Source organism: Rhincodon typus, chromosome 17 (assembly GCF_021869965.1).
Source record: "Rhincodon typus isolate 14 chromosome 17, sRhiTyp1.1, whole genome shotgun sequence".
Classification (NCBI taxonomy): Eukaryota; Metazoa; Chordata; class Chondrichthyes; order Orectolobiformes; family Rhincodontidae; genus Rhincodon; species Rhincodon typus.
The window spans coordinates 1,310,824-1,336,370 of NC_063348.1; the positions used below are offsets into that span (position 1 = coordinate 1,310,824).

General features: G+C 45.5%; 1 protein-coding gene across 1 annotated transcript in view; it reads left to right on the top strand.

Moving 5' to 3' along the window:
- Positions 1–25,547, top strand: part of agbl2 (AGBL carboxypeptidase 2) — a 54,648-nt gene that overhangs the window by 21,822 nt on the left and 7,279 nt on the right. The window contains exons 8-18 of the mRNA XM_048607275.1: positions 2,770–2,896; positions 8,493–8,593; positions 9,177–9,307; positions 10,590–10,656; positions 14,783–14,884; positions 15,935–16,018; positions 17,282–17,383; positions 17,931–17,994; positions 21,432–21,656; positions 23,902–23,953; positions 24,764–24,960. Coding sequence (XP_048463232.1) covers positions 2,770–2,896; positions 8,493–8,593; positions 9,177–9,307; positions 10,590–10,656; positions 14,783–14,884; positions 15,935–16,018; positions 17,282–17,383; positions 17,931–17,994; positions 21,432–21,656; positions 23,902–23,953; positions 24,764–24,960 — 1,252 coding nt within the window. The remainder of the gene's footprint in view (positions 1–2,769; positions 2,897–8,492; positions 8,594–9,176; positions 9,308–10,589; positions 10,657–14,782; positions 14,885–15,934; positions 16,019–17,281; positions 17,384–17,930; positions 17,995–21,431; positions 21,657–23,901; positions 23,954–24,763; positions 24,961–25,547) is intronic.

Consider the following 25,547-nt stretch of genomic DNA (forward strand, 5'->3'; position numbering starts at 1 on the left):
TTATTGCGTGGACGGGGTGTGAGGGATGAGGTGCGGGAGATGTGGGAGACACAGTTGAGGGCGTTCTCGACCACCGAGGAGGGGAAGTTACGGTCCTTGAAAAACGAGGACAACTGAGATGTACGGGAGTGGAATGCCTCATCCTGGGAGCAGATGCGGCGGAGGCGAAGGAATTGGGAATAGGGGATTGCATTTTTGCAGGAAGGTGGGTGGGAGGAGGAGTATTCTAGGTAGCTGTGGGAGTCGGTGGGCTTGAAATGAATATCGGTTTCTAGGTGGTTGCCCGATATGGAGACAGAGAGGTCCAGGAAGGGGAGAGAGGTGTTAGAGATGGTCCAGGTAAACTTAAGGTTGGGGTGGAAGGTGTTAGTGAAGTGTATGAACTGTTCGAGCTCCTCGTGGGAGCACGAGGCGGCGCCGATACAGTCATCAATGTAACGGAGGAAGAGGTGGGGTTTAGGGCCGGTGTAGGTACGGAAGAGGGATTGTTCCACGTAACCTACAAAGAGGCAGGCGTAGCTTGGGCCCATGCGGGTACCCATGGCTACCCTCTTTGTCTGTAGGAAGTGGGAGAAATTGAAAGAGAAGTTGTTGAGTGTGAGGACGAGTTCGGCTAAGCGGATGAGGGTGTCAGTGGAGGGGGACTGGTTGGGCCTGCGGGACAGGAAGAAGCGGAGGGCCTTAAGGCCATCTGCATGGGGAATGCAGGTGTAGAGGGACTGGACGTCCATGGTAAAGATGAGGTGTTGGGGACCGGGGAATTGGAAGTTCTGGAGGAGGTGGAGGGCGTGGGGGGTGTCACGGACGTAGGTAGGGAGTTCCTGGACATAGGTAGGGAGTTCCTGGACCAAGGGAGATAAGATTAGATTTGGGGTATCCAAACTCTAACCCTGTAGGTGTTTCTGTAGGCATTGTCATTTCTTTTAAAAGCAGTCTGAGAAGGAGCATTCCTGGTGATTAATGGGAACTTGTTTACATTTGTGATTCGGGAACAGGTCAAGATAAGGATTTCAACCCACAGTTATATTAAACATTACAGATGTGAAAGAGAAGGAAATTCTCTCTGGTGTATGCAGAATGGTAGAATCATAAAATTTTATGTTTGTGACGGGACCACCATCATGTCTGTACCAGTCCCGAAACAGTTATCCAGTTAGTCTCGTTCTCTGTAGCCCTCTAAATTTGTTACTTGCAAGTTTATATCCAGCTAGCTTTTAAAACTTCCCGTGGAACCTACCTCCACCACACTCCCAGGCAGCACACTCCAAACATAATTTGGGAAGATGTGACTAAATTGGTGAGAGTCCAGAAGTGATTTACAAGAGATGTTCCAGAAATTGAAAACTTCAGTTGTAACGATAGATTGTAGAGGTTGTGACTTCTTATCTGAATGGAAGAGGATAAAAGGCAATCTGATGGAGATCTTCAAAAAATCATAAGGGATCTGGGTACAGTACATTGGGAGAAACTGTTCCTGCTCGTAAAAGGAGAAAGAACAAGAGAGAACAGATTTAAAGTGAGTTGTAAATGTGACAAATGTGAGGTGAGGAAAGCTTTTTCATGCAGAGTGGGAATTGGGTCTGGAATGTGCTGTCTGAGAAGTGTGGTGGGGGCAGGTTCACTCGAGTGGTTAGAGTCTGGAATGTACTGTCTAAGAGTTTGGGGAGGTAGTGTCAATAAGGGTTTTGAGGGAATTTAAGTTATCTGAACAGAAGCATGCACGGGGCTAGAGGCAGAAGGGAGGACTTAAAAGAATTGTCAAATCAAAAAAAACAGTGCAGATAAAATGGGCTGAATAACCTTCTTCTGCAGTGTTGTAATTCAATTTATTGTGTAGGTAAGGGTGGGAGGTGAGGTGGAGGGGTAGGTCTAGGATCGGATGAGGGCAAATATTCGGATGAGTGCATGGGTCTAAAAGGCCATGGGTGGGGTTTGAGAGTTGGATGTGCTGGAGTGTCTTTGGGGTGAGTGGGTGTTTGAGGTGATGCTGGCTGTAGGGTTGGAGGTGTTTTGGGGATGCTGGGTTGTGTCTGTAAATGGTCTGACCATTCCTGCTGTTCTCAGGAAGACTTTATTTTTCATCAATGGCTGGGCCAGCACTTATTAACCATCACTAATTAGGGCAGTTAAGAGTCAACCACATTATTGTGGGTCTGGAGTCATATGTAGGCCAGACCAGGTAAGAATGGCAGTTTACTTCCCTAAAGAGCATTAGTGAATCAGATGTGTTTTTTCGACAATCGACAATAGTCATCATAAGACAAAAATCTAATTCCAGATTTTTATTAGATTCAAATTTGGCCATCTACCATGGCAGGATTTGAACCCAGGTCCCCAGAACATTATCTGGGTCTCTGGATTAACTGTCCAGTGATAATACCACTAGGCCAATGCTTTCCTGTATAAGAATTTCTGGGTGGGAGTGTACAAGGAGTTTGTCAGGGTGGGCTTGGCAATGTTATAACCCTATCATTCCTCACTGGACATGGTCTGTCTGTCCCAGGGGAAACATCCTCCATTCGAACTTCAAAGGGTGGGTGTCCTGAACAGACTGAGCACCTTCCCTCACACCAGGGTCTGTCATTCCTCTGCAGAGCTGAAGGTGCAGTGCCCTGGTTTGAGCCTGTCTCAAGTGGGTTAGTGACCTTTCTGAGGATGGAGCGGGGTGGTGGGATAGTTATCAATTTCCTGGTAAACCATTTAAATGTGTCAGTAGCACTTGAGGTATAAGTGTGTGAGCTGGTCACTGACTGCCCCTGTTCATGTCAGTTCTCTTATCAGAGTTGCAAGTTCAAAGTTCAAAGGGGAAAGGAGGGCACAGGTCGGATTGTGATGTGGAGGATGGGAATTACTCACAGTTACACAATGGAAACAACCTTTGCAGGATCCACCCTTGGTGAGTAGAGTGTCCGCATTGCTCACCCTAACCTCACATGGGTCAGTTGTACATACTCTGGAACCAGCCAGTTACCAGCTAATGGTTGGCATTGTGTGTTATCACCAATCATCCTTTCATGCTGGCTCTAAGGGTGTGTTTAGTTAAGAGTGGGTCCAGCATGGATCTCGAATGTCTGAACAATAAGATGTGGTTTATTGTATATTGGACCTTGTTACAAGTTACATAGTCACAATTACTGACTATCAGGAACCAGGGATAACACACCAATGTCAATCTAAACTTCCCATTCTCATTGTTTCACATCCTCAGATGGGGCAAAGCCTAATACAGTCTCCATAATTAACCCTTTCACAGGTATTATGCTTCCCTGGCCACATTGGAATCCATTTATCTCAGATTAATTCATCCACAATCTGTCAATATTTATGTGATTTGACGTTTCTCTTCACACTGCTTACAGTGCTACTCACGTTTGTGCCATCAGTAAATCTGAATGTGCTTTCCTATCAAATCATCAGAGTTGTTCATAATTGCAATGAATCATTGAGAGCCCCCTCAGCACAAATCCAGCTGGTATGTCACTGCCATCCTGTCCATCCTCCACTCTGTCTGTTTTCCGTCACTTGCATATTTCCCAACCAGGTTGACAATAAGAACATAAGAACTAGGAGCAGGAGTAGGCCATCTGGTCCCTCTAGCCTGCCCCACCATTTAATAAGATCATGGCTGATCTTTTTGAGACTCAGCTCCACTTACCCGCCCGCTCACCATAACCCTTAATTCGTTTACTGTTCAAAAATTTATCTAGCCTTGCTTTAGAAACATTCAGCGAGGTAGCTTCAACCGCTTCACTAGGCAGGGAATTCCACAGATTCACAACCCTTTGGGTGAAGAAGTTCATCCTGACCTCAGTCCTACATCTGCTTCCCTCTATTTTGAGGCTATGCCCCCTAGTCCTAGTTTCACCTGCTAGCGGAAACAACCTCCCTGCCTCCACCTTATCTATTCCCTTCATAATCTTATGTGTTTCTATAAGATCTCCCCTCATTCTTCTGAATTCCAATGAGTATAATCCCAGCCTACTCAGTCTGTCCTCATAATCCAACCCTCTCAACTCTGGAATCAACCGAGTGAATCTCCTCTGCACCCCCTCCAGTGCTAGTATATCCCTTCTCAAGTAAGGAGACCAAAACTGGACACAGTACTCCAGGTGTGGCCTCCCCAGGACCCTATACAGCTGCAGCATAGCCTTCCTGTTTTTAAACTCCATCCCTCTAGCAATGACAGACAAAATTCCATTTGCCTTTTTAATTACCTGCTGCACCTGCAATCCTACTTTTAGCGATTCATGCACAAGGACACCCAAGTCTCTCTGCACAGCAGCGTGCTGCAATTTTTTACCATTTAAAACATATTCCATTTTGCTGTTATTCCTACCAAAATGGATGACCTCACACTTATCAACATTGTACTCCATCTTCCAGACCTTTGCCCATTCACTTAGACTATCTATATCCCTCTGCAGACTTTCACTGTCTTCTGCACACTTTGCTCTACCACTCACCTTAGTGGCATCCGCAAATTTTGACACACCACACTTGGTCCCCAGCTCCAAATCATCTATGTAAATTGTAAACAATTGCGGTCCCAACACTGATCCCTGAGGCACACCACTAGCCACTGACCGCCAATCAGAAAAATACCCATTTACCCCTACTCTTTGCTTTCTACTAGTCAACCAATCCTCTATCCATGCCAATACATTACCTGTAATACCATGCAACTTTATCTTATGTAGTAGCCTTTGGTGTGGCACCTTGTCAAATGCCTTCTGGAAATCCAGATACACCACATCCACAGGTTCCCCATTGTCCACCATGCAAGTAATGTCCTCAAAGAATTCCACCAAATTAGTTAAACATGACCTACCCTTCATGAACCCATGCTGAGTGTTCCCAATGGGACAATTTATATCCAGATGTCTTGCTATTTCTTCCTTAATGATAGATTCAAGCATTTTCCCCACTACCGAAGTTAAGCTAACTGGCCTATAGTTACCTGCTTTTTGTCTACTTCCTTTTTTAAACAGTGGCGTCACATTGGCTGTTTTCCAATCTGCGGGAACCACTCCAGAATCCAGTGAATTTTGGTAAATAATTACTAGTGCATTTGCTATTTCCCCCATCACCTCTTTTAGTACCCTGGGATGCATTTCATCAGGGCCAGGAGACTTGTCTACCTTTAGACCCATTAGCTTGCCCAGCACTGCCTCCTTAGTGGTAATGATAGTTTCTAGGTCCTCACCTGCTATAACCTTCTTGCCATCAGTTTTCGGCATGTTATTTGTGTCTTCCACTGTGAAGACTGACACGAAATCACTGTTTAATGCCTCGGCTATTTCCTCACTTCCATTTATTAAATTGGCCTTCTCATCCTCCAAAGGACCAATGTTTACCTTCGCCACTCTTTTACGATTTACATATTTATAGAAACTTTTGCTGCCTGTTTCTATATTCTGAGCTAGTTTACTCTCATAATCTATCTTACTTTTCTTTATAACATTTTTTTGTGGCTTTCTGTTGGCCTTTAAAGATTTCCCAGTCTACTAGTTTCCCACTACTCTTTGCTTTTTTGTGTGTGTTTTTTTTTCTATCTGATACTTTCCTTTATTTCCTTAGACATCCATGGCTAACTATCTCTTTTCCTACAGTTCTTCCTTATCACTGGAGTATACTTCTGCTGAGCACGGTGAAAAATCGCTTTGAAAGTCCTCCACTGTTCCTCAATTGACCCAACATAAAGTTTTTGCTCCCATTCTACCTTAGCTAACTCCTCCCTCATTCCTTCATAGTCTCCTTTGTTTAAGCACAGGACATTGGTACTGGATTTAACCTTCTCATGCTCCACCTGTATTTTAAATTCGACTATACTGTGATCGCTCCTTCCGAGAGGATCCCTAACTGTGAGATCATTAACTATTCCTGTCTCATTACACAGGACTAGATCTAGGATAGCTTGCTCCCTCGTAGGTTCCATTACATATTGTTCAAGGAAATTATCGTGGATGCATTCTATGAACTCCTCCTCAAGGCTGCCATGACCGACCTGGTTTGACCAATCGATATGTAGATTAATTGCTGATGATGCCCATGATAATTGCTGGACCTTTATATATGCATTAGCTATTTCTATCTGTATTGCCCACCCCACCACGATGTCATTATTTGGTGGCCTATAGACCACACCTATCAGTGACTTCTTCTCCCTGCTATTCCTAATTTCTACCCAAATGGATTCAACCTTTTGTTCAGTAGAACCTATATCATCTCTCACTACTGCCCTGATATCATCCCTAAAAATCAGAGCGACACCACCTCCCTTACCTTCCTGTCTGTCCTTCCGAACAGTTTGATACCCCGGATATTCAACTCCCAGACATGACCATCCTGCAACCATGTCTCTGTAATGGCCACTACATCATACCCATTCACCATGATTTGCGCCGTCAACTCATCCACCTTGTTTCTGTGTGCTCCAAGCATTCAGATAAAATGCCCTTATGCCAGTTTTTGCACCTTCTTTCTGAGTCCTATCACCTCCATTACTAACAGCTCTTGAGTTCTCCTTCCCCTTAACTTTTTTCCTAATTTTCAATGGAGTTGAAGCTTCATTGCCACCTGCTAACCTCCTGCTTTGCCTTCCATTTATTGTTATAGTCCCTGTACGCTCACTCCTCCTTTCCCCCCGCTTACTAGTTTAAAGTCCTTTTGACCACCTTATTTACCCTTTTTGCCAGAACACTGGACCCGGCCATGTTCAGGTGGAGTCCATCCCAGCGGTAGAGATCCCTCCTGTCCCAGAACTGATGCCAGTGCCCCATGAAAAGGAAACCCTCTTTCCCACACCACTCGTTTAGCCACGTGTTTACTTCCCTGATCTTTGCCTCCCTATGCCAATTTGCACATGGCTCGGGCAGCAATCCAGAGATTATGACCCTTGAAGACCTGTTTTTTAATTTTGTTCCTAGCTTTTCATAATCCTGAAACAGGTCTTTTTTCCTAGTCCTGCCTATGTTGTTGGTACCTACAATTTGCCTTCAATTTCTTCACTGTGGTTTCCCATGGGGAACTGCATCAAATGCCTTCTGCACATTTGTTTAAATAACATCCAGAGAGATTCCACTGTCCACCATTTCAGTCTTCTCTTCAGAAACTCTGTATCAGGTTGGTCAGGTCTGACCTCCACTTTATAAACCTGTGCTAACTCTCTCTGACCAGCTGAAAACAGTGGACCTGTTCTGTCACTCTCTCGTTAATTACAGACTCCAGTAATTTCCCTGTAACAGCATTTGATTGACATGGAGCCTGATCACAATGACCAGTTCCCCTTGTCCCAGGGCTGGGGCCAATGTCCCAGCCCAGGGCTGGGGCCAATGTCCCAGGAAACAGTCTCCCCCTTTCCCAAACCACCTTACAGCCATATGCTGACACCCCTAATTGGCTGATCCCTTTGCCAGTTCACACATGGCTCAGGTAAGCACAGAGAGCTAGCTATCCTTCAGGTTCTGATTGTCTTTTAGCTCCTTGTTCCTGGCACTGTCGAGAAAGGACCTCTCAAGTATTGCTTCCTATGTTGGTTGCTTCCAATTTGGATACAGTGGGTGGAACTTCCTCCTCTCCCTCCAATATCCTGACAAAACGTTTCTCTTGATAACAGGCCAGAATTGAGCCATGCGGGCTTTTCAATCCTGTTTACAGAGGTTACCTGAAACTCTAAATCCTCAATAATGGCCACATAACACTCCCCCTCGTTCTCCTCCTTTCACTTGCCAACATCCTGGTGCGATTGTCCAAATCCTGAATGTCCTTCAGACACTCAGACAGCAAGCACATTTTCTATGGTGAATTGAGTCTGTCTTTGCTGTTCTTTAACCTCTCAGGACTCCTCCTGTCCTCGTGACCTGTGTCCGGTTTCATTGCCCTGCAGACTGCAGACATTGTCAGAAATGGGAAAGAGTGAGAGACTATGGGAGAGAGTTGGAAAGAAGAATGTGACTTTAATCTCAAACTGTGGCTTAGCTCAAAGTGGGAGTCAATGATAGGTTTTCAGTTGGAGTTAAGCAGCAGTTTGGATGATCTCCGGCTTCCAGTGGTTACAGTGTGATTAGCCAGTCAAATCTCAAGATAATGAAAGATTTATTAATAAAAGGAACTGGTGCTGAAGTCGGGCAATGGGTGTTCATGCAGATGGTGTGAAGGCATGGTTGGCACCTCTGCTCAGTCATGTACAATACAGACAGGTTCTATCTCCGAGAGCTACCAGAGAGAGTGGTCTCTTACAGCAGAGACAGCACAGTTTGTAAAGTTTAGCCCTGAGTCAGTGAGTGACGCAGCAGGAATGGAAAGGTGGCTGGTTCAGACAAGGGGAACGGTGACTACTGTCTGTTAAAGGTGGACCTCAGCTGTATTAATGTGGATGTGTGTGTGTGTGTGTGTGTGTGTCTGTGTCTGTGTGTGGGGGGAGAGGGAACAGGCTGGACTAATCTGTGCTGTATCACTTCACCAAAAGCTGAGACCGGTGTGTGTTTCACCAGGGCCGCGGAGAGGGACTCACTTCAGCACTGAGGACCTCAAGTCACTGGGCTATCATTTCTGTGACACTCTGCTGGACTTCTGTGACCCTGACCGCTCAAAGGTTAGCAGAATCATGCTTGGCATTGCCCCCACCCCAATGTCCTGAGTGGTTACTTTAATGTGGACGGTTTTAATATAAATCAAAGCCCTCTTGTTTGGCACAAAGGGCAGCCTGTGGAACTTTTACTGAACACATAGAGCTATCTGCACCTGCACATAACATACAACATGCAGTCTAGGCTTTAGAATGGGACCTGCGGCCAACACACATGTCAATACACACAGGCTGGTACATCTGGCCATGTGTGAGTACATGTAATCTGCACTCCTCCTTCATAAGCATGTGTATGTGACAGATGCAAATACCTTTAACATGCATCCTACATACATGCAGATATGGGACTACACAAGACATGAGCGTGGAATGCATGTTGCTGGTGTGCACATGCTGCTACACATGACATTTTTATTCAATACGGATTCACACAGGCGGACACCTACAGACACACAGGTACACAGACAGACAGACACAGGAACAGAGACAGAGACAGTCACACGCACAGCCATACAAATGCAGACACACATATACGCGTGAATGTGATTGTGTTTACATTTTGACCTTTGTTTGCCCTATCCCTGTTCAGTTTGATCAGTGTCTGGAAGAGGTACGGACAGCACTGCAGCGGGAGCTCCGTCTACGCTGGGAGAAGTCGGGCCGGGAATACGATCCCAACCTGTCCCTGTGTGACATGTCAACATCTGACTTCGAGTCCAGGTACAAGCACCCAAATCAAATAGCATCAAGTGCTGAGATTGACCAGCAAAATGATACATTCATTGCTACTGTTTGTGGTTCCCAAGAGTGAGGTATTTACACTTTCACAGTTACATTAGAGTTGTCAGCAAGCCAATGTGTGTCTCAGTGTTGGTCTGTAGTATGTGGAGGGCTGCTATTGTAACAAACCTTTGTTCTCAGGAGTGAATGCAGGTAGGTGTGTGTGCATGTGCACACGTGCATGTGTGTTTTTCCATAGAACACCTCTCCATCTGAACTGGCATTGTACCAGCTGAATCTTTAGAACTGTCCCAAAATGACTTTCTCATTAGCAAGAGAAAAAAACAGATTGCTGGGATAACACAGCTGGTCTGGCATCATCTGTGGAGAGAAAGCTGAGTTCACATTTCAGGTCCACTGACCCTTCTTCAGAACTTAAGAATCTACCCAAACTTGCCTTTAAAATGTTCAAAGTCTCTGCCTCCAACACGTTTTCAGGAAGGGAGTTCCAAAGATTCTCAAATCCCAAAGAGCAAAAAAAGCCCCAAATCTGTTTTAAATGCGTGACCCTTCATTTTTAAGCAGTGATCCCTACTTCATGATTCTCCCATAACAGGACATACCTTCTCCACATCCACCATGTCAAGGCCCCTCAGGAGATTATATGTTTTAAGCAAGTCACATCTTCCTCTTTTAAACCCCACTGAGCTATGCAGTACATTCAAGCAAATGACCATTCTGTGCTAAATCTGTGCCTTGATTGGTTACTTTGACCTGGAGAGGAATCGTACTGGGAAGCATACAGGTTTGAGAGATATTCATACAATCTACAGGTTGACTTCTCTCAAATTGACTTAATTATAATCAACTTGATGATAATAAAACCCTTGCACTATGTTTGTTGAATATCCCAGGACACAGTAAACCCATTGTGTCAGGAATCATTTTGCATTTCAAGCTGCCACGTATGATTGCACACTGAGTTTGAAAGGGGTACAATTAATTAGTGATTAATGAGGTGAGTTTAGTAAGTTGTAGAACTCAGCTTCATAATGAAAACTCTGCCAAATAAAACTCAACACAACATGGTCTTATCCATGTTGTGTTGCATGTTGTTGGCCTGGTTTTGGTTTTTTTGTTTTGTTGTCTGAAAGTTACTTAAAGCCTGTGATTGGTGTAAATGGACAGTTTGCAAAGAGAATGTTCATTTTTTCTCCTGATTGTTTAATAAACCCACCTGAGAGCAGCTTCTGAAGATTTCTCTTGCTTTGTTTTTGAGCAGCATCAGTGGATCTGACAGTTCGGAGTCAGATGGGCCACCAGCACATCTAATGAGACTCACAGAGAAGGTGAGTGATGACACAGAGATTGAGTTCCTGAATGTACTTTATGTTCGGTGTTTGTCATTTAGAGCCTGTCTCACTGGATGGGAATCACAGTCACAATATCAACACCACAGAACACCATGAGATATATAGTAGCAGGATTAGGCCATTTGGCCCATCACATCTGCTCTACTGTACGATCGTGGCTGATATGTTTCTGAACCCCATTCTCCTGCCTTCTCCCTGTAACCCTTGATCCCCTTACTAATCAATCTATCTATCTATCTCAGTCTTAAATACACTCAATGTCTTGGCTTCTGCGGCCCTCTGATTAACCACTGCTGAAGAAATTCCTCTTCATCTCAGTTCTAAAGGGTCGTCCCTTCACTCCAAGGATGTCTCCGGGGTCCTAGTCTCTCCTACCAATGGAACTATCTTCTCACATCCACTCTATCTAGGCCTATCGGTATCCTGTCAGTTCCAATCAGGTGCCCCTCCCCCCCAACTCCTTCTAAACTCCATTAAATACAGACCCAGAGTCCTCAACTGGTCCTCAAATGAGAAGTCCTTCATCCCTGGGATCATTCTTGTAAACTTCCTCTGGACCCCCTCCTAGGGCAGCACATCTTTCCTGAGATACGGGACCCAAAACTGCTCGCAACATTCCAAATGCAGTCTGATCAGAACCTTGTACAGTCTCGACTATATGTCACTGCTCCTATATTCTAACCCTCTTGAAATGAATGCTAACATTGCATTTGCCTTCCTAACTGCCAACCGAACCTGTATGTTAACCTTAAGACTGTCCTGAATGAGGATTCCCAAGTCCCATTGTGCTTCAGCTTTCCAAAGTCTTTCCCTATTTAGAAAATAGTCTAAACTTCTATTCTTCTCGCCAAAATGCATAACCTCACACTTTCCTACATTCTATTCCATCTGCCAATTCTTTGTACAGTGTCCTAGCCTGTCCAAGTCCTCCTGCAGCATTCCTGCTCCCTCAACTCTCCACCTACCTTTGTGTCATCTGCAAAATTAACAACAATGCCCTCATTTGCCTTGTCCAGATCCAGACCACAAAGTGAATAGTTGTGGTCCCAATATGACCCCCTGCAGACTCCACTATTCACTGGCTACCTTCCTGGAAAAGACCCCTTTACCCCAACTCTCTGCTTTCTGCCAGTCAGTCAATCCTCTATCCATGATAGTACCTTGCCCCAAAAACTTAGGGCTCTTATTTAGCAGCCATGACGGATGTTAAGGTTAGGGATAGATGTTTGATTACTCTAGGTCAAGTCAGTATAAGGAGGGGGGAAGTGTTGGGTATTCTAAAAGGCATTAGGGTGGACAAGTCCCCAGGTCCGGGTGGGATCTATCCCAGGTTACTGAGGGAAGCGAGAGAGGAAATAGCTGGGGCCTTAACAGATATCTTTGCAGCATCCTTGAGCACGGGTGAGGTCCCGGAGGACTGGAGAATTGCTAATGTTGTCCCCTTGTTTAAGAAGGGTAGCAAGGATAATCCAGGTAATTATAGACCGGTGAGCCTGACGTCAGTGGTGGGGAAGCTGCTGGAGAAGATACTGAGGGATAGGATCTATTTACATTTGGAAGAAAATGGGCTTATTAGTGAAAGGCAGCATGGTTTTGTGCAGGGAAGGTCATGTCTTACCAACTTGATGGAATTCTTTGAGGAAGTGACAAAGTTGATAGATGAGGGAAGGGCTGTAGATGTCATATACATGGACTTCAGTAAGGCGTTTGATAAGGTTCCACCATGGTAGGCTGATGGAGAAAGTGAAGCCGCATGGGGTCCAGGGTGTACTAGCTAGATGGATAGAAAACTGGCTGGGCAACAGGAGACAAAGAGTTGTAGTGGAAGGGAGTTTCTCAAAATGGAGAACTGTAACCAGTGGTGTTCCACAGGGATCCGTGTTGGGACCCCTGTTGTTTGTGACATACATAAATGATCTGGAGGAAAGTATAGATGGTCTGATTAGTAAGTTTACAGATGACACTAAGATTGGTGGAGTAGCAGATAGTGAAGGGGACTGTCGGAGAATGCAGCAGAATATAGATAGATTGGAGAGTTGAGCGGAGAAGTGGCAGATGGAGTTCAATCCAGGCAAATGCGAGGTGATGCATTTTGGAAGATCCAATTCAAGAGCGAACTATACAGTAAATGGAAAAACCCTGGGGAAAATTGATGCACAGAGACATTTGGATGTTCAGGTCCATTGTACCTTGAAGGTGGCAACGCAGGTCGATAGAGTGGTCAAGAAGGCATACAGCATGCTTTCATTCATCGGACGGGGTACTGATTACAAGAGTTGGCAGGTCATGTTACAGTTGTATAGGACTTTGGTTCAACCACATTTGGAATACTGCATACAGTTCTGGTCACCACGTTACCAAAAGGATGTGGATGCTTTGGAGAGGGTGCAGAGGAGGTTCACCAGGATGTAGCCTGGTATGGAGGGCGCTAGCTATGAAGAGAGGTTGAATAGATTAGGATTATTTACATTAGAAAGATGGAGGTTGAGGGGGGACCTGATTGAAGTCTACAAAATCATGAGAGGTATAGACAGGATGGATAGCAAGAAGCTTTTTCCCAGAGTAGGGGACTCAATTACTAGGGGTCACGATTTCAAGGTGACAGGGGAAAAGTTTAAGGGAGATATGTGTGGAAAGTTCTTTATGCAGAGGGTGGTGGGTGCCTGGAACGCGTTGCCAGCGGAGGTGGTAGAGGCGGGCACAATTGCATCATTTAAGATGTATCTAGACAGATACATGAATGGGCAGGGAGCAGAGGGATACAGATCCTTGGAAAATAGGTGACAGGTTTAGATAGAGGATCTGGATCGGTGCAGGCTTGGAGGGCCGAAGGCCCTGTTCCTGTGCTGTAATTTTCTTTGTTCTTTGAAGGTGTTAGTAAAGTTTATGAATTGTTCCAGCTCCTCATGGCAGCACGAGGCAGCACCGATACAGTCATCGATGTAGCGGAGGAAGAGTTGCGGGATAGTGCCAGTGCGATCGCTGTTAGAGCCAATTAATTTCTTTTCCTTTAGAGCTGATGGCTGTTGAGAGCTATTCTCTTAACAGATGGCAGTTTGCTCTTGCCCTGATTTTCAAATGCCCTCTTCTTTTATATCCTTGATGACCTATTAATTTCTTACAATAGGATTGGTCAAAACCATCAGATTTAAATTGAATTGAGCTTTGGTATACAGGGCGTGGTTTAAATTAATTGGCTAAATTCACAAAATGTTGTCTTGGTAAAAATGCTTGCTTTGCCTGCTAACGGTACAGCCTTCTGATACAATATTTCAATTTCAAGAGCTCTCTGTGCATCTGCTGCTACCTGCAGACATTTTTAAAATCTCCAAGCCCAAAAAAAACACAGGTTTTAAAGAGACCACGCACTCTTCACCCCCCCCCCCCCCCCCCCCCGCGTCATTTTACAAGCAAATTCTAACATCCTGCCTTAGAATTCACTATACCAACTTTGCAACACTTTACATGCCTGAGAATTGCACAGGCTTATCTGGGGAGAGTTGTTGTTGCACTGATCTCTCCTGGGCACCTGGTCAGAAGCTGACAGTGCAGGGTTTGGGTGAGTGAAGCTCTCTGAGTGCAATGGGACCTCCTCCAGCAGGTGGCAGTAGTGAGCCAGGGCAGCTGGAACACTCAAATGGACTCCCTCTTTGAAAGAAGGCAGCTGGAAAAGGAGAGCCATCAGACCAAGAATTCCTCAGTCCAGTGGTCAGTCCCTATACACAGCACAATTAGATGCTTGGTTATCCGTAAATGCCTTTTGGTTTGTCATGAACTAAATGCCAGTGGAATAAAGAATCCCTGCTTCATGATCTTTGGGTCGTTTGTTCAAATCCCATGTTGCATGTAGCTTCTTTCTTCTGAATCTTTTCCCTTTGTGAGTCTGAAAATTGCACAGGGCTGTATTGGGAGGGTTGTAGTAGTGGCAATAGTGATAGTAATAGCAGTGGCCTCTGTCTCTGGCTGTCCTGAGGTGGAAAGTGTGAGCAGGAGCTGGCAGTCAAGCCGATCTGGCTGTCTTGGCGCACTGTTCTGTAGCCAGGCCAACCAGCAACCAGAGCATACAGTGACACTGCATCTCGCCTCTGCTTCCTTCACTCAGTCGCGGCAGAAAAAGAAACGGCTAAGGACCAGAAAGGAGAGAAACAAACTGCGGCAGCTCATCGATGGGCCATGTCTGCCCACCCCCATCAAGCATCAGGCAGTGAGTGATTATCAACTGGCACAGTGTGAGTGCAGACGCCCAGCACGGGGAAAGGGGCTGGGACAGCTATCAGGGTCTTCCCGTGGGCATTGAAGCCAGTCAATGCAACAGGTCACAGAGTGATAGGCATGACAGAGAGGAGGGAGTAATGTTACATTGGGAATCAAAGACGTCATGGGGAGTGGGTGACATTACATGGGGAGATGAGTGGGTGAGGTGAGTGTTTTTATGGGGGAAGGTGGGTGATATGGGGGTAGGTGGGTGTTTATACAGGGAGAGGTGGGTGTTATGGTGTGGGTGGGTGTTGTTATAGGGGGAGGTGGGTGTTATGGGGTGGGTGGGTGTTGTTATGGGGGGAGGTGGGTGTTATGGGGAGGTAGGTGGGCATTATTATAGGGGGAGGTGGGTGTTATGGGGATTCAGGTGGGCGTTGGTATGGGGGGCAGTGAGTGTCGTCATTGGGGGAGGTGGGTGACTTTGCGTGAAGCGGTCAGCACGTTACATGGGGATAGGTCCCCATTCCTTATATCTATCTCCCCCCAACCCTTCTCATCTCTCCCCTCCCTCCCTCTTTCCCCACCCTCCTCCTCTGCCTCTCCCATCTCCCTCACTCCCGCCCTCTCCGCATCCCTTGCATTCCCCACCTCTCTCTGCCCTCCCTCTCTCCCCTCCTGCCTCTCCCTCCCTCTTGCCCCCCATCACTCTCTCTCTGTCCCATTCTGCCCTCCCTTGCAGTCCCTCTCCTTTGTCCCCAATCTCTCCTCTCTTTCTCTCCTCCCCTGTCTTTCACCCCCAAATTCTCACTTCCTTTCTCTTTTTGACTACCTTACTGTCTCTCTCTCTCTTGGTCTCTGGATCTCTCTCTTTCTCAATTTGTTTTATCTTTTTCTCCTTCTCTCTCTTTCCCTCTCTGTCTCTCTCTCTATTTCTGTCTCACTCCCGCTCTCACATTCTCTCACACTGTCTCACTCCCTCTCTCTTTCTCTCTCTCTACCTCTCTTCCTCGGTCTCACTTTTTGCTTTCACTGTCACTCTCTCTCTCCTGCACAGGCTCCAGGTGAGGCTAGCTCCAAGCAGAGTAAAGTGCAGGGAGGTTCCAGTCGGATTGAGCAGCCACAGAAGGTGGTGTTGAAGGTAGGAGTTAACTAGTGGCTGCAGAAAGAGCTAATGTCTGGAGGTTGTGTGCCCTGATCATGGGTGTGCCCCTGGCCACTTGTGGTGGTTCTCCCTGACCCTGCCAGCCTGGTCAATGTGGGTCAGTGGATGGGGTTGAGGGGTTTGGGTGAAGCAGTGTGCGGTGGGGCAGACAGTGTACGGGCTGAAGAGAGAGAGACAACGCTGTGTCCTCAGCCAGCTCTAGGCTTAATATGAGTTCAGCGGCTATTTGTCACAGAACGATGAAGGCAACGTGGAGGGCGCTCAGTAATCAGTCAACCTCAGGGGAGCTGAGGCAGACACCTGGGGTCTTGCGGGGAGGGTGCGTGTGGGGGCTGGAGTGTGTAGGTGACGTAACGGGGTGAAGGTAATGGGTTCCTTGGATAAACAACAGAGACATAGCAGAGTGTGAGGAGTCAGGGCCTCAGGGGCTGGTTGGGGGAGGGGCTGATGGGGGTCATGACTGAAGGAAGGAGACCATGAGGGAGAAGGGCAGGAAGGAGTGAGGAGGGCAGGAGAGGGGGAGGGAAAGGCAAGGACAGGAGAGAGAAAGGGCTGAAGAGAAGGAGGACAGAGAGGAGTGAGGGAAGGAGGGAGGAAGGTCACGCGGATGGATAGCAAGATGAAAGGAGGGATATAGAGGGAGGTGGAATGGAGGGAATGGCAGGAGGTGATGGAGGGAAGACAGGAAGCAGGGAGGGAGGGCAAGCTTCCTGAGATGTGGGATGAGGGGGAGAAGGGAGGAGAGTAGGAACTGACACGGGAATGAGGGGTAGAGTTTGGGAGGCAAAGCTGCCCCAGAGTCTGGTCTTGGCTGGTTGGCAGGAGGAGGAGGGTTGAGACGGGCAGCTGTTGAGAATCAGCCTGTCAAAGGAGGGACGCAGGGGACTGGGGGCACGGTGCCCTTTTAGCCAACTCATGGGGGTGGGGAAACAGTGTCTCCTGGCTAATGGGGGGACAGAATATACTGGGACCAATCTCACAGCATTGCCGAGTTCAGAGGAGGAGAGGTGAGATTGAAGACCGGAGTGAGGACTGAGTAACAACGTCTCACTTGAAACAATGATCATGTGCTGGCATTGGGAGCTCAGTGTGGAGGATGGACCTCACTGAGGCAAGGGAATAGTGAGTAGTGGTGCCCTCACTGAGGTGAGGGGAGAGGGAATAACAAGTGTCTTCTCTCTCTCTGGGACAGTTTTGCTGACTTGCTGATCCTTCTTTTCCTGTTGTTGCTGTCTCCAGCTACAGCCTCAATTCCGTGAGCAGATTCCACCGGCACAGCCCTGGATTCCCCAGCCCATCAGTACGCTGTCTGTCGTCTGTGCTGTCAACAATAAGGATAAGGTGACTGTTCCAGTTTACTTCCAATTCTCCTGATCTCGCTGCCCTGCCCTCTCAATCGATGTTTACTCCAGACTCTGGCATCTACATCTATTACAAACACAGCCACTATGGTTTCTGTACTAGTCTGGGAGCTTTCATAACCATGCAGATGAATTAACTGACTTGTCTTTGTTGGGTTTATCTTTAAATCTCTTTCTTTGAGCAAGTGTGTAACACTTTGAATTCTCCAATGGTCTGGCCAGCAGCTGTGTCTTTAAAGGGGAAAATGAAAATTATGCAGTGTTCCTGTCCTTTCCAGACTGACCCCTCACTAACATTTAAAACACAAGCAACACCACAAAATGTCAATTATTTGGATACATATTCATAGGAGTTAACTTTGTGTGAAGTTTGCACTTTACAGGAGTGAGGACAATAAGATGTCAAGCACTGAGTACTCCTCAATATCCGGAGATTGCAATAGATGCTAGATCAATGTAACTGCTTTCCCTGCTGCTGAACATTGTAGCTGGGCCCTCCTTTGATTCCTCTTTGTCTCCATTTGCAGGCTGCATTGTTCAAGGCAATGAACTATCGCTGGGGACCAAACTCCACTCCAGGACAGAAATACGGTACGGTTTATGGGTCACGCTTTCCTGCAGGAAAGAGGACAACCTCACTGAATTACACACACATGTAGACTGGACATAAGATGTGGATGTTTTGGGTGGAGGGTAGAGTGGGTAGGCAGTTCAGTTTGGGTTAGTTGAATATTGGGTAACTTGCTTTAAAAAAATTCAGCCATCCAAAAACAACCCTTGGTTTTTAAAACAATTCTTTTCACCTTTTATCCTTCCTTGTCTTCTTTAGTGTACACAATGACCTAACATGTGGTCAAATAAACAAAAAAGATGCACCATAATAGTTCTAAAAGTTCAACATCTTAGAAGCAAAATCTCACTTATCAGGGAGTTCCCTGGATCACTGATTGAATGCCAAGTTGAACACTTCAATTCCAGCAGTGAAAATCCAATGAATCTCCATCAAGTGAGATTTGTGGAGAAGAATTAGGGATCATTCCAGTGTCATTTCAGGTCTCTGCAGGCTGCAACTGCAGAGGAAGGATCCTAGAGGTGAAACATTCACTTAGTAACCTGTTTGTACACAGATGCTGCCTGACCACACTGCTTCCAGCCTTATGGTTTCATGTCTGCAGAATCAGCATTATTTCACATTACTTTGAGTGATTGGTGCCTCAGACTTGTTGCAAAGGGAGCTCTTCTTGAGTCACAGTTACCTCCTTCCCTTGCTGCGCAGAAGGAAGGCAGCAATATTTCGAGACTGCTTCTCTATAAACAGTGTGGAATGAGCTAGATGCCATATTGTGATGTGTATCTCACTCCTGAGACACTTAGAATCATAGAATCCCTACAGTGTGGAAGCAGGCCATTCAGCCCTGTTGAGTCCACACCGATCCTCTGAGAAGCATCCCACTCAGATGCACCCACATACCCTATCCCTGTAACCCTGCATTTCCATGGCCAATCCACCTAACCTGCATATCTTTGGACTGTGGGAGGAAGCTGTAGCACCCAGAGGAAACCCACGCAGACACGGGGAGAATGTGCAAACTCCACACAGACAGTTGCTCGAGGGTGAAATTGAACCCAGGCCCCTGGTGCTGTGAAGCAGCAGTGCTAACCACTGAGCCACTGTGCTGCCCCAAGAGTCAAGCTTTCATATTGAGCATCTTTCAATCAAATCCCCTCCTATTTGCAGAAATCAGCAGGTTCCAGGCACAGCGTCTTGGTGGAAAATGTTATTTTTCACCAACTTGCCTGATATGCTATGACAGGAGGGTGTAATGGAGATTTCCTGGGATGTTGCCTGGTTTGGAGAGCTTCAGGTATAAAGAGAGATTGGACAAACTGAGGTTGTTTTCCTAAGAGCAGAGGAGACTGAGAGGGGACATGATTGAGATGTATAAAATTATGAGGGGCAGAGATAGGGTAGACAGGAAGTAACTTTTCTCAGTGATGAAGGGATCAGTGGCCTAAATGCATAGATTTAAGGTAAGGGGTAGATGTTTTAAAGGAGATAACAAGGTGTAGAGCTGGATGAACACAGCAGGCCAGGCAGTATCAGAGGAGCAGGGAGGCTGACGTTTCGGATCTGAAGAAGGGTCCAGACCCGAAACGTCAGCCTTCCTGCTCCTCTGATGCTGCCTGGCCTGCTGTGTTCATCCAGCTCTACACCTTGCCTGCTGCGTTCATCCAGCTCTACACCTTGTTATCTCAGATTCTCCAGCATTGGCAGTTCCTACTATCTCTGAGGTTTTAAAGGAGATGTGAGGAAAGACTTTTTCACTCAGAGAGTGGTGGAAATTAGGAACTGACTGCCTGTCAGGGTGGTAGACACAAGTCCTCATACCATTTAAGAAATATTTAAAAGTGCACTTGTGAAGCCAAGACATATAAAGTTATAGGTCATGTGCTGGAAAATAGGATTTGAACAGTTAGGTGGTTGTTTTTGACTAGCATGGATGTGATGTGTCAAAGGGCCTTTTCCTGCGTTGTCGATCTCTAAGATTTTATGACTTCCTAGGCAGGTGGGACTTTCAGAAGGTGTTTGATAAGATACCACATGTCAGACTGTTTAATAATGTTAGAGTTCATGGTGTTAGGGGTAACATCATTATAGTCCCAGAGGACTACTCTCTCAGAGATGACTGTTGATGGTTTAGTTTGAGGGTCACCAGGCCTCAGGCAAGGGGAGAGGTTGAAGAGGAGAGCCCTTCAGGGTGACCTTAGCCAGTGTGGGAATTGAGTCTGGAGTCTATGCTGTTAGCATTAATCTACAAACCAGCAGTTCAATCAACTCAGCTGTTTGACCCATATTTACATAGATAGAGGATGGGCTAACCAATAGAAGCCAAAGAGTTGGGATAAAGGGGGCATTTTCAGGATGGTATTCTGTAACTAGTGGGGTGCCACATGCCTCCCCCACCTCAGTGCTGGGGCCAGAATGATTTACTATATATAAAGATATATGAGTGACTTGGATGAAGAATGTGAATGTAGTATAGCCAAGTTTGCAGATGGCACAAAAATAGCTGGGCAAGTAGTGGGGACACAGAATCTGCCGAGGGATATAGACAGGTTTAGTCAAGAAAGAAAAACTTAAAAAATATCATGTAGGGAAATGTGAGGTTATACAGTTCGGCAGGAAGAGTAGATGAGCTGAATGTTATTTAAATGAAGAATTACTGCAGAAAGTGACAGAACAGAGAAATTTGGGAGTCCTCATGCACAAATAACAAAAATCTAGTATCTAAATTCAGTGGGTAATGGGGAAAGCAAATGGAATGTTGGCCTTTATTTCAAAGGGAGTGGCATATACATGTGGGGAGGTTTTGCCAAAACTATTCAAGGCACTAGTCAGACCACAGCTAGAATACTATGAACAATTTTGGGTCCCTAATCTAAGGAAAGATATACTGGCATTGGAGGCAGTCTAGAGAAGATTATCTGGGGTATTTGGAGAGAGTGTCTTATGAGGAGAGGTTGAGTAGATCGGGCCTGTACTCATTGGAATTTAGAAGAATAAGAAGCAACCTCATTGAAATATACAAGATTTTTAGGGGATTTGACAGGGTAGATGTGGTTGCTTTCCGTTGTGGGAGATTCAAGGACTACACGGAATAATCTCAGAATAATGGGTTATATATTTAGGACAGAGAAGAGGAGAAAGTTCATTCTCTGAAGGTTGTGAATCTGTGGAATTATTTAACACAGAGGGATGCTGAGGGTGGGTATTAAGTATATTCAAGGCGGGGATAGACAGATTTTTAAACAGTAAGGGAATCAAGGGTATGGCAAAAAGGCAGTAAAGTGGAGTTGAGGATTATCAGGTCAGCCTGTGATCTCATTGAATGGTGGAGCAGACTGGATGGGTCGAATGGCTTACTTCTGCTCTTACATCTTATGTGACAAATGTATATACACAGTCAATTCTCCACCAGGCTGCAGGGTAAACTCTCCCTCTGTGTCTCCGTCTCTCTTTATCTCAGACCAGTTCACGTGGGACACTGACTGCAGTAACTGTCGATTGACCACCAGGAGCCCTCAGCAGCAAGCTTCATTCACACGCCACGTCCTCCCAATGAACATTGTGGACCAACAGCGACCTCAGGAACCCACTACCCCCATCACACAGCATCGAGCACTTCTCAATGACAAGCTGGAATGCAGAAATACGTTGGCCCAGAGCCTGAGCCCCTACAACTGGAAGCTAGGTGAGGAGGTGCTTTGTGTAACAGGTAATGCCAAGAAAATTGTAATGTTGAACAGGTGAGATGGACATGGTCAAGGCATTTGATTAACTGGGCATGGAGCCTGCTCATCGCGTGCTGTCTACTGTCTTCTGTGCTGGAAAGGTGTTCACAGAGTTGGTCCAATCATGGCTCCAGTAGCCAAGGTCTCACCCAGGGCAAAACACAACTGACAGATGTTAATGAGCTGGGTGTTTCACATTTCATTTGAGAAATTAAGGCTGAAGAAGATTGTGAAATGAATTTTTGGAACTCCAGAGGTTGATTTTGTGGAAGTGTGGACATTGTATTCAGGTGGAATAGTCAGTCAATGGGAGAGTTCACAGAGAGGGACTGACTGGTAGAATTACAAAAGTTACAGACGTTACTTATTTGGCTAGAAGTGAATCACAGCCCAGAATGCATGTTTTTTGGATGTGGAGAGGGATGTTAACAAGCAGAACACTCTAGAGTTGTGCTCTGTCAGAGAACAAGAGAAGCAGCCCATGGGAGATGAGGGTAATTGGACAGAAGATGATATTTGAGTGCGCACTGTCAAAATAAAAGTCAGAGATTCGCAATATAGCCTGTTCATTGAAAAGCTGCATTAGTGGCTGTTATTGTAGAAACCTTGAACTCTCATTCCCTTCTACAAAATGAGAGTGAACCTAGTGAATGAATCCAGTATCAGTATTCTGGTAAAAACCAAAAGAACTGTGGATGCTGGATATCAGAAATAAAAAGAGAAATTGCTGGGAAAGCTCAACTGGTCTGGCAGCGTTTATGGAGAGAAATCAGAATTAATGTTTCAGGTCCAGTGACCCTTTCTCAGAATGGGGAACAGTATTCCAGTGTTAAGTGCGTTAGTTTCGGTAGCAATATGATGATGCATCCTGTTACTTTGATATTTGCTAAATTATATTCTAGGTGACAAGCTCATCAGTAATTTCATAGTTCTCTTTGACACAGGCTAGACAATGCTGTGTTCTGCCACAGAATAAACTCTCAGGTGCTCACCTTATGAATTTGTGTTTAAACATATTCCTCAGACAAAGTTTTGTTTGTTTAAGCTGGATCTCTGTAGCAAAGTAAGACACAAGGGAAGTTGAGTCTTGAAACAAAAGCAGAAATTTCTGGGAAAGCTCAGCAGGTCTGGCCGCATCTCTGAAGAGAAATCAGAGTAAATGTTTCGTTTCCAGTGGCTCTTCCTCAGAACTGAAATGGGTGGCATGAAATGGAGAGAGTTTGGTGCTGGTCAGAAGGTCATGATGAGAAAGAGGAGGGGATGAGTTGAAGGTGGTGATTGAAGTTGTTGTGAAAAGACCAGTTACAGTCACACACTTAGTGAAGACCAGAGAGAGACTGTGTCAATGTAATCTCGATTACTTGCTGAAAGTGGAAATCTGACAAAGGGGGAACAGAGAAGCTCCTGACCATCCAAATCCCTCCCATAACCTAATGGGAAATTCAGAAAGAAAGTGAAACTCAGAAAGAAATTGAAAGCTTTCTGGTATTACAGAATCTACCAGGAGAGTGAAACAAGTCAGAGTCTTTGATTAAAATAAAATCAATGTCACAATCCCAATTGTTATGCAGATTTGGTAGTCAAAGTCAATGCTCAGATTCTATTCTTTCAAAGACATTGAGGGAACAGAGTCAAGATCTTGGGAATAGCAGGCAATACTCAGATAGAAACCAAATAAGTTAATTGAGAGTATGTAGCAGAGAAGAAGAAAAACATTACTTCCTTTTTTATTTACGTTTAAATTACACTGACAATATCAGTCATATATGCTTTAGTTGTGATTATAGTAACAACTAGTTCACATCCCAACTTGTTGAACTTAAGGCACGGTTAATGTTGGCTTAGTCCTATCACATACTAGGAAATAACATACTTTTTTACATTTTAATGTGTATATTTTTCTTTAAGTGGGGAGGGCTGTAGTGTAAAGTCTCTCTTTGCTGACGAGATGTAAATGAAAGTTGTTCAAGAATAGCAGCTGGTGGCTGAGCAAGTATTAGTTGTACTCAGTGTGGTACACAACACCACCCATCCATTCGTTCTCCTTCCATAGGCTGGGGCTGTCTACAACTATATATCCAGAGAGAAACAAATCGAGATGAATGTTCACCAATCCCCAAAAGGGAACCAAGTAAATATTCATAATTCTCTTCCATCATGATGCACAGAAATGCCAACAATGCTTAACCTTTTCTCGTTCCCCAGGTGGTTTGTCCTTGACCTGTTCTTCCCACACATCTGCAACAAGTTCCCAACGGTAGGTATCTGTACATAGATAATGTCTGTGCGTGTGTACATTCTCATCCTCGTTATCAATTACCTCCGTGTCCTTACAGCTCGGTAACCTCCGCTAGCCTTAAAACTCTCTGGTATCTCTGTGCTGCTCCAATGCTGGCGTCTTGTGCAATCTGTAGTGTTTTGTAAATTGCATGGTGCATTCTGAACCCTTGAGGCTACCGTACAGGAGTGTACCAGCAGAGGCAGTCTAGTTGGAGGAGATAATAAAGGTTTGAATTTAAACCGGTCTCTGGATGAATAGAGAACTGTTTCTGTCCCAAGATGTTCACAGTGACTGAGAAGGTGAAAAACAAGTGACATGGCCATCAGGTATGAAACCTCCAGAAGCTTTTGTATATTGTTTACAGACAGGGTTTTACAATAGAGAGTTGGACACACTGCAGCCATGTCAGAGACACATACAAGTTCCGCTGCAGTTTGAGTAACAGAAATGTTTGCACAGTCTATATACACTGAGCTTACAATGAGTGAAGGGGTGAGGGGAGGGGGGACTTTCCCCGAGAGAAGACACTGGCCTGAGGTGGAGGTGGGGAATACACCGTCCAGACTGTGTCCTGGGGTGAGTTGGTGGGTGCGGGGGTGGGTGTAGGGGCTCGCTGTGGGAGAAGGGGCTCAGTGTAGTTGGGGATTAGGAATGGGTGTGGGGGAAGCTTGCTGAGGGGTGGGGACACAGGCCCCCTGTTGGGATGCATGTGTGTTAGGGGCCCTCTGGCTATAAAGCTCCTTTGAGTGTGTAATGCTCCTTAGCCCTGACTCTGTTCCTGTGCAGACCTCAAAGTACCTGGTTGACCTTGAAATCAAGATCTCTGAGAACTATCAGCCGGCCGACTTGTCGATCTGCAGCCCCTCATCTGGGGGATACACACAATCTGAAACTACGGGTACTTCCAAGTGCACCAGCTGGTAGCTCTACAATGTTACAGATGCCTGACATCAAATCCAAGTCAGAGTGGCCTGCAGAATCAGGTATTGTGACTGACTGACCGAAGCAGAGAGGGCCCAGCTTCAGGAGCAATGGGACTCAGTCGGTACGAGAATTGAAAGTGCAGAACATCAGCCAGATTATACTAGACCTGGTCTTGACCAACAAGATACGATTAATTACTGATGTCATTGTGGAAGTGCCCTGGATAGCAGCTACCATAATTGAATTTTGCATACAGTTTAAAGGAGAGAAGTGTGGCTCCAAGACTAATATTATAAATTTAAATAAGGACAATTGTGACTGCATGAAATCAGAGCTCACAAAAGTAAACCGGCAATTAAGGTTAAGGGATAGATCAGTACAGATGCAGGGCATACATTTAACGAGATATACCAGAGAGTGCAAAATAAAGATACATTCCAGCAAGAAAGAAAAATTCCCAGGGACCGAACTACCATCCATAGTTAACCAAAAAAATCAAAGATTGTATCAAACTCAAAGAAAAGACATAAAATTGTGCAAAGATAGGTGGTAGTTCTGAAGATTGGACAAAATATTTTTAAAAAGGAAAGAATTATTAAAAGGAGAAGAATAAAAAGAGTATGAGAGAAAGTTAGCCAAAAATATA